This window comes from Amblyomma maculatum, chromosome 1 (genome assembly GCF_055883805.1).
Source record: "Amblyomma maculatum isolate TAMU_Amacu chromosome 1, ASM5588380v1, whole genome shotgun sequence".
NCBI classification, from domain to species: domain Eukaryota; kingdom Metazoa; phylum Arthropoda; class Arachnida; order Ixodida; family Ixodidae; genus Amblyomma; species Amblyomma maculatum.
Genome location: NC_139344.1, coordinates 350,559,404 through 350,569,087, shown reverse-complemented (window position 1 = coordinate 350,569,087; position 9,684 = coordinate 350,559,404). Strand labels below are relative to the sequence as shown.

Here is a 9,684-nt window from a genome sequence, read left to right as displayed (position 1 = left end):
TTAACCAAGTTTTAGCAGTACCACATGCAAAAAAATTCTACCGGTTGAACTCTACTTGAACTATGTTTAACGAACGTTTACCATCAGATTATTTACGTTGAGTCGCGTAACATGCGTATTGACGAGGACTTTGCATGTACCAGGAATTTCCGCGCAGATATGAATTAAAAAAAAAACAGTTTTGGTGCTCATTTTAGGCATCAGCTGGTGGTCAGAACTTGGGCTGGCGTAGGATAAGACTAGTAATTGAGATCAGTACGAACTGAAATCTCAAACTCTTTATTGTGTTTCCGCACCTGTTTGTGGCTTGGTAGGTGTTACGCAAATATATTTCGCTCATATATCGCTTAGATGTGTAGGGCACTAGGACGAGCGCAGGAGGGAACGCAGTCAGCGCAAATGAGCTGAAGGGAGTTGTGAAAGGTTCATGCGTAGCCATTGTCTACTGGAGTACTGCAGCGAATAGGGTGTGATGGCCAAAATTCTGCTGTTCAATCAAAGTGCTCACTTGTTGTTTCTATTATATTCCCGCCGTTACTCTAAACTTGTGTTAATTAGATGGGTTCTGGACAAAGGGATCGGCTCGACGTTTTCGGGAGCATTAAACGACGGCAGGCACAACGGTTTTACTTCTTTTACCTGGAGGACAGACAGGGAAGGGCATCTTTTTCGGTTACCTTGATTTGGAAGTGCCCTGAATATCCACAGGCTTGTCACGCTTAAAATCAGTTTGTCGCCCGCTAAATGACTGCATTCCTGGATGCATGAATAGGAGCAAACAAAAGATTATTCGGGAGAGAATAGCGAAGACTAGGGCCTGCAGATGTGACATGCTGAATTGGACAGCGCAAACTTGGTAGAAGCTCGTGTGGCCCAATTTAACATTTCTATGCAACTTCAGATTCTGGTATAAGTGAAACCTGTTTACTAGATCATCGCGGTAAAACAGCAAATATAATGATTGTTGGGCTTGCATGGGTGTAGATTAATTTTTACGGCATTATCCGCTTTTTCTGAATAAAGATGTTGGTGGCAAGTCCCACCACCGCTTCTACTCGGCTACAGGCCCTTATTAAGCGCCCAATTTATATTTCAGTCAGTTACATCAAACTTTCAGCTGCTTTATTTCTGACTAAAGCTTTCTTGAGCAACTGTTTATTTTTATGGGCGCATGTTTGGTGGAAACTATGAAGCGCTAATTTGCTGATTCATTTTTTTACCCTTTTTTTTTAAAGGTTCACATCTACGGCTACTTTTTACTTCAGGTTGGCGCTTACGTAGCGGCATGTTTATAGGGTTATAAAACTGAAATCTCATATCTTGCCCCAGTCTTGCTAAATTACATTTGTTCAATGCAAGCAACTACGTGTGGTTCTAAGGAGTACTAACACTTTCTTTTAGGTTCGTCATATATTGATACTTATTTATTCCATTTGAAGTTTGTTGCGTTTCTTATTCCAAACTCCGGCATCTGTCAAAGCCGTCACATTCAGAAGCCCCCCCCCCCCCCCCCCCTTTCTTTTTTTTTTTTTTGCAGCTACAGTGTTCAGTTTCCACCTGATTCATACTGGGGTCTACTCAAGCCGGATGGCAACTGGACTGGAATACTCGGAATGCTTCAACGAGACGTAAGCACGCTCTAAATGTGCTTATATGCTTCGTTAACAAGCAATTATTTTCGCGGTCTTGGCGTCTCTGCGTTTTCCGTAAATTTATGAAGGGAAGACACTGCACCAAGTTCGAAAGGCAAGCAAATATCTTTAGATGCATTCGAAGAGTCTGGAACTTAGGTCATCCTGATAACTATGAACACGGCAATAGCGGCTAGACGGTTTTTAGTAGATGCTCCATCTTTCTGCCATAAGAATCTACTGAAAACATAAAACAGTTACAATGTTTAAAGCGGTACTTTGTCGCGGAAACAGCATAAGTCATTGATAAACCTAGTAGCTTGACGCAAGTCTTTCACGAGGAAGCCTGGATGTGCATCTAGCCTGCGTATCTCGGCGAAACTTCACGTAAGGCTTAAGACAATTCCAGTTTTGTTACTTCAAGCGGTATTTCACCTTTTGAGAATGCAGCTTAGAACTATTTAGTGATTCATTTTGCCATCGACACTCCGTTAGGTATGAGGAAAAATTATATAATTTTGAGCTCCTCAATTGTAACCCTATTCGACGAGAATCAACGCAGGTTCTTTCGTGGAAATTAGAGCAGTTAAACGCGCCACGCTTGAGTTATTGCTTCCTGCAAAGTTTTAAATTTGCGTATGTGCGTGTGCGCTTGTGTGTTGTGTGCTCGTGCATGCTGTGCAGGAAGCGGACCTTGCATTGGCTACCACCAACCCGACTAGCGAGAAAAAAGACGTGGCCGTCGAGACCGAAACCGTGCTTCCCATCGAGCTCATGATTCTCGCCGGCCGTCTCTCCAAGCACCAGAGCAACGTGTTCGGCATCATCCAAGCGCTCACTTGGGAAGTACGTCAGACTGTGTATCGCCGCATTCGTTCTGATATGCTGATGTGGCAACAGAGGCTGATTATGGTATTCAGTGTGATAATAGGGAAACCAAGAGGTGCTGCTATAGCGAGAGTGCAGGAGCAAGGTGGTAATTATAGAAGTTTACCTCAAGTAAGTCCACTGGGCATCTTGCTTTGTCACCCATCACCGAATCGAATATAAATAAACACCTCATCCCAAACCTCGATGTGACAAGCAGCGTTAATGTTAAAAGTAATCAAAGCACTGCATTAAGGTTGGAACACGCTGGGATCCGCATTATTCCAAATTCGTAACACTCATGTGTACGCATAAATTTGTAAATGAAATAGTCGCGCATAAACATTGCATGCATCCAAACTCACATAGTATCGCGGCAATGTGTAAGGCTTTTCTGAGAACTTGTCCTGTCGTGCACGAGTTGTTTTTATATGCCCAGTATATATATACTGCCAGATTCAAGAAGAGAGGACTACCTGGCGGATTTTTCATGCAGTCTCTGTGCTGCACAAACATTCCTATGTAACTAATTTTCCTTTGCCATGAACATCTGTCGTCAGGTCTGGCTGCTCTTCGCTTGCAGCATGGGGCTGTCGGCACTCCTGTGGTCGCTCAGTGATTGGGCCCACTGGAGAGCTGCTGGAGAGTTACCGCCTCGTACTTTGTTCTTACGATCATTCAGACGCCACTTCTGGTCCTTCGTGGAAAGCACCCTTCTCGAAGGTGAGCTAGACTGACGACCACCGACGCTTTCGTGCGTGCTTGCGAGACGTCCTTGAAAAAAGCGCGCCGAACGCGTTTACGACCGGTGGAACAGCTGCGGAAGTTGGGATTGCGACATGCTATACGGTCTTTCGCCGAACATTCGTCATAATTATGCGACATCCCCCCGAAACCGTGCATCGCTCAGTCACTGCCGGAAAAAATATATTAAGAGTAAAAAAAAGGTAGCGGAAGGCTTTTACTCTCTTCGAAACACGTGCTGTTCCTTCCGAAGTTGGAGGGCCCGTTGAAAGGAGTCGTTCCGTGTAAATAGGCGTCACGGACGCTGTTACCATGGCTGAGAGTGGAGCGTGGGGCAGTATTGTGGACTTGCGCAGGCTGAGCGTATTCTGTCCCGGTTGCACAGCGCTAAGATTTACTTTGGAACTTACTGGGTTTTTTTAGAGCGCCGTTTATTAACGGCGGGTTTCGGCAAATTTAAGCCCCGTGTATTACACCGCAAAACAGTATGCAGGCTACAAGATTGTTTGCTTAGTTACGAAGAGGCAGGTATGTGGGATTGTGCAATTGCATTTTTGAGTGGTAACTTGCTTTATTTTTTCACGGAGTGGTGAGACGGGATGTTTTTAATATGATGTGATCAATTATTTGTCTAAGAGTAAGTCTTCGTAAAGCATATGCAAGTGTCGAAATCCGCCTGAAGGACGCAAGTCGCGTTACAGCTCGCAAAAAAAAAAAAAAAAACTATATACATTGCAAATTCGTCTTGAAATACGTTTTTATGAGTTAATAAAAACATACCTCAGAGGTAGACGCTTTCCAGATGATTATGAGCTTAACAACTCGGCTGATTATGTGCGTTGCCATCGTTGGAGATTCTGTATCGCAGTTCATTTTCACTTATGTACTTGATCCATCATTATTTATTTATTTTAAAAGCTGTCAACTTTCTTACAATGAAATGCTGGATACGCAGCTAAGTAATGGAAGTGATTTGCACATCACGATCGTTTACAAATTTGCTTTTTACGGCATGATGAAAAGCATTCCGGAAAACAGTGGCATATAGCCATATGGTATCCCGCAACACACTCTCCTTGACCATCTGTTATGAAACAATGACACGCATTTTATTTAAATGACGTCTAAAATACATGCGATGCTCGACCCATTACACAACAACCTTAATCAGGAATTAGTCTCAATGGGGGAGACAGAGGAAGCGAGGGATGCAACATCGCAATATTGTGTGCAGGGAGGTCTTAGTCTGATTTTTAAATTAAAGATCGAAGCTTAAAACAAACTTACTGCTCCGATAACAGTAAAGTTGCTAGTTATTGTCCGTTGATTTTCCAGTCCCAACGGCCTAATTACTACGGCAGTGAATAAAAACAATGCCCGTGTAGTTCCGTTTCGATGCATGTTAAATGCCCTCTGTGGGGCAGAATTTATACAAAGCTCATCACAATGGCTCGTTCCATAGGTGAAAGTGAAGCTTCAGAATATCAAAGAAAAAGTATTATTTGTGCCACATTTTCGCGCACCCAAAAACAACAATGTAACATATGAGAAGCAAAGTTTCCTTTTTTGTCCTTTCCATTCAGCATGCCGCGTTTAGGTATACCGCTCTCCACATATTTATATTCATTTCTTTTTCTGTTATGATATGCCATCTTAGAAATGTCATTTCACACCGACTACTCCAGCATCACCTTCGACGCCTACACGGGCCTCTGCCCGCATCATGGTGGGCACCTTCTGGATATTGGTGATCGTGGTTACCACCGTAGTCGCCGGCCAGATGAAGGCCATGATGATGGTGCGCGAGGAAGCCGACCGCATTGACAGCATGCGGCACCTCGCAGCAAAGCCTGCAATAAAGCCCTACACAATCGCCGGCAGCGCTGGAGTATCCTCCGTGCGAGTGAGTATGCTCCAAGGGCGTATCATGCACCCTCCATGAAAACCTGCGCGGAATTGACGCACCTACACCTCGGAAAGGTAGAGGATAGAGTGCTTGCCATTCGGTCTTTAGGTAGTGGTCAGAGCAGCAGTACTTGTAATTTTACATTTTATTTGGCTGCCAAATTAGCCGCTGACAAAGAGGTCCACCTTCAGAAGCCACTGACTGCCAGCACGATCTCCATATGGCGTGCGACTAGAACTTCGTCAAGCCGAAAAGGACAAGAACTAAGAAGCTTCACTGTCGAATGGAACTCGAAGGAAATAGTGGGGAAAACATATCGAATACAAGCGAGATATTGGAACAAGCGAATCTAACTGAGAATTAAATTGTTTATTTTCTGCAATTTTTGCGGCGGTGAAGTGAGGCGCTATAACTATACTAAAAGTTCGAGTCATAGCGTTTAAAAGACGCAGCACTAATCTCCACGAAGAGGTCGCAAGAGGAAGTAAATATATTAACAAAATATTTGTTGTGGTTTAGCTCTGTTTAACCCTAGCTGAATTGCGAAAAGCAACGGCGGAAGCTTCTTTTGCCTGCTACATTATTCCACTATCACGCCCTATCAGTGTAAGGTGCTACATTACTGGGGACACTTTAGGCTCATCCTTTAAGGGTATGACGCGAGAGCGTAAGCTACGAGCCCAAATATAAAGTCAAGCTTTAACCAAGCCATATGGACGTGCCTGCGTGTCGTAGTAGTAACAAGAATGCAAATGGTTCTGGCAGGCTGATTCTGATATAACCCTCCCATATGAAAGGAGCTACCCGAGTTGGTAGCTGCTGCCCGTGGCATAGGGGTAACGTGAATTCAAATGCCATTGCAGGCTGATTTTTTTTTATAAGGAGACCGTAGCTGCACCTCTTCATAGCGTAGCTGCGGCCTACCGAGGTCTCGCTTTGGCTGTCGTAGTGTTGATTTTGTAACAATATATAAGCGGCTGGATGTACGCTGATGCCATTGCGAATGCTCTCTATGTTCGAGGCGAAACGTGGATTAATTACCGGAAGTACGTATACAATGTACAGTTATTCAATGAAACGAATGCCTACGCGATGCAGCAACTAGGGTTCATCTTCCTGACGTAGGACTCGAAGGACCCTGACTACCAGACGGTGTGGCGCATGATGCAAAAGTACCAGGGGAACCAGCCGACTTCCGTGGTGCTCGCTGACAAGACCATGCGAGAGGTGGTGACAGGCAAGGCGGTGCTCATCCTGAGCCGCGCCAGCGTCGCCGCCAGGGCCACGGCCGCGTGTGCCAGCTTCAAGTACGGGGAGCTATACCTGGCACGGGAACCCATGTTCAAGTTTAACTCGGTCTTCTACCTCAGCAAGCGTCTCTCATCCGACCGTAGGCGAGCTATCAACAACAGGTCCGTGCTGAAAAGACTTCACAATCAATATGCTACGCAGGGTGTTCTTTTCTGAAACAAAAACAGCATCTCAGGCAAAGCCGCAACGTTAGAGGTCGAGGACAAGAAGAGTACCGGCTAGGAATACTGGTGTCCATGTTTAGAGCTACATCTGTGCATTTATACCTTATAGTTAGTTAATTGGGAACCATAACCATAACCTTGGTAGTTATCGCGAACGGGACATGGAGACCTAGGTTATCATCTTTAACCCAGAAAATGTCTGTGGGCAGAAGGTACACGTTGACCGTGTGCGGAATGCGCACGAGCTGGCTTGCTTCAGTAACGTACATCCTGCATACTAAATCACGTTTGAAGAGCAGCACATAAAATAGGCTCCATCTAGAGTGCCCACTCAGGGCGCGCTTATACAACCCTGTGTACACTTGTTTGTAAGAGCCTCTTTCAGCGCCCGAAGGCATTACTGCGCGGGGAACTGACAGAAGTATTACCTAACCTGGCAAAGCCGATGAGAAAAAAGAAGTTGGAGCACGCTTAAGCTTCTTCTTTGAGTGTATGGCGCGACACCAGTAATGGCTCCCGTTTCGCGGCTCTCGTTGAGGATCATAGTTCACGCACATCCACTTGAATACTCGCATATCACTAATCATTTAAAATGTTCGCCTCTACCATTCAACGCATACTAATCAGCAAATTGTCGTAAGCTGCCAGATTATATGCAAGAGCACCCGACTTAGTTACAAAGCCCTGCTTTCACCAAGCCATACGAGCGTGCCCGCGGTGCCTAAAGCAGCGTGTCTATCTCCGCATCCAAGGGTACTGGAAGGGTGCATATTGGTCTCGCCTTGCCATTTCAAAGGCGAAGCACGAGATGGCTCCTGTTGAATGGGCAAATGTGATGTGATCTCGTGACGTCACATAACCCGACGACCAATCGTTGTATGGCCATGTCACCGACGAACTGTCACCTTCCAGAGGCGTGCCAGTCATATTTGCTTCGTGGAAAACACCAACGCGGGATTTTCTGCGTAACAAGGCTTCTAACGGTGTCAAATACACAAGTCAGTGCGATTAGAAGTCTATAATAGACCAAGCCTAATAATAACGCAGTTGATTATTTTCAAAGGAAGAAATGAATTCTCTGGTATTCTTCGATTCCGACTAAGGCAACTACTCCTGGCCACACAGGCATATTCGTATGTGTGACTTGGTTAAAGCGAGGATTTTATTTCTATGTCGGGTGGTCTTTCATATAATATGGCACCTTACGACTGTATATGCTAATGAGTATGTGTGTAGTAAAACAGGCACAAGTTGATTAGTGATGAAGCGAGTGGCAAAGTGCATGTACGCGAAAAAGCTTTCGCCAGGGGCGCCACTGAGGAGTGCAATTAACGCTTTCGAGTCACCCACATGTAAAAGCAGAGCTTTTCCGCCTTGTAAGACTCCAGCAGGCAGACTTCGCCTTGATACTACTCCTTTCCACTTTGGCTAGTTAATCACCGAACCCGAAGTCTGAACTTACGGTGGATTAAAAAGTCTCTTATTTAACCTGTTGTGCTCTGAGGGCACGAGCAAGACAATGTTATATTTACTAGTTTTTTTTTATGTTCCCGAACTAATTGATGTAGCCTCATTGTACATGTTGATGTTTTAATATATAAGCACGCTTTTTGGGATACCTTGACAATATTCAGGAGTGCGCATCGAACTCTTTTCTATATAGGTCAAAGATTTCCCACCAAATTGTAGCAAATTCTGATGTGTGGTCTTGAGTAAAAGCGGAACGAGAGCTAACTGGCCTTCGTTTAATGTGAAACCGGCCATGCAGGATCCTGTGGCTTCGCGAGGCTGGCCTGATCGCCAAATGGTGGGAAGAGTCTTCCGGAAACTGGGAGGGGTGTGGTCAAGCCATCAGCGACGGCCGCCTCACATTCGCCGACTTCAAGGACCTACTGCTTTTCTGGCTGGCCATGCTGGGTGTTACTACAATCGTATTTCTCTTCGAGAGTGCTTCTGGTGTTCTCTGCTCTCGGAGTGGGGCAAGACAATATTTCATTGGCATATCGGGTTATTTTCGACACAGCCAGGTGCGCCGCCCGGCGCCCACTAGCGGCGTATTCTGAGCCACACATCCAAGAGTGTGATTCGCACGTTCGTCCTCTATAGTGTCTAATGGTATATCGCATAGAAGAGGAAGCTGTCACGTGGCCGCCTTTTAAGTATAGTTTGTTTCTGTTCACTTTATGGACAGGAACTGCACTTATTATTGTATAAATTCATTTTCTGGAATAGACGCCATATCTCAACACAGTTCCGTGTCCTTAATCCGCGTCCACATTGTAGAGCTCTGCATTTTAAAGCTCGTTCGGGTAATAATATATTTGATTTTCTAAAAGCGTGCGCTGTCTGTTTGGCACGCATTGCGCAAAAACCAGTAATTTGAGACAGGCAGTTTATGTTTCACTGTTCAATAAAAAGATTAAGCCTTCGAAGGGCAACAGAAGGAAAACAATTCACAAACGGGAGTGTCCACTTTGTGCTCGCTTGCTGGACCTGGCCGGGCGATGTGTACATGAGTACGTGACACTTAAGTCGCTGGTTGTAGAACCCTTGTGGGTGTGCTTCTAGGCGCCGCACAGCCGCGAAATCTCAGCATCTCCCGTGTGCAGAGATATGATTCTGTTCTCTAGAGCTCCGCCGATATTCTCATCTAAAAGTCTGATAACAGATAATTCTGTTACTAATGGCGAGATAGACTTTTCTAATCACAATGAGATGTCCGGGTTTAAAGGGTAAAAAGCTCTCTTCACGTTTTAGTAAAACAACGTGGTAGTTGTGCACTTAAGATGTTTTCTGTTGCTCACCTATGGTGACAGCCAGTATGAAAGCAAAGTTTCTTTCTTAACGCAAAGAAAAAAACAATTATCTGTTATATAATTGCTGTCCTCATTCACAGACACAGTGTATAGCGTAACAACATGAACAACCAATTTCTGGGAGAAATTCAAGTGCCTTGTTTGAGGTCTCAAAGGATGTGTACGATGGTGGAGCACTTTGGAGTGCTTCGATATATTACTGGGCTTTCTACTGCAACATGGTCTACAGCCGAAAGCCTTCGTCT

At 45.0% G+C, this 9,684-nt stretch overlaps 1 protein-coding gene across 1 annotated transcript; it reads left to right on the top strand.

Annotated features, from left to right (window-relative positions):
- The first annotated feature begins 1,540 nt into the window (after positions 1–1,540).
- LOC146207745 (glutamate receptor-like) lies at positions 1,541–9,062 on the top strand. Its single transcript, XM_084587151.1, has 6 exons — positions 1,541–1,628; positions 2,316–2,477; positions 3,059–3,221; positions 4,928–5,145; positions 6,274–6,560; positions 8,392–9,062. The coding sequence occupies exons 1-6, from the start codon at positions 1,614–1,616 to the stop codon at positions 8,684–8,686; spliced, it is 1,140 nt and encodes a 379-aa protein (XP_084443277.1). The 5' UTR covers positions 1,541–1,613; the 3' UTR covers positions 8,687–9,062.
- Positions 9,063–9,684: the final 622 nt, after the last annotated feature.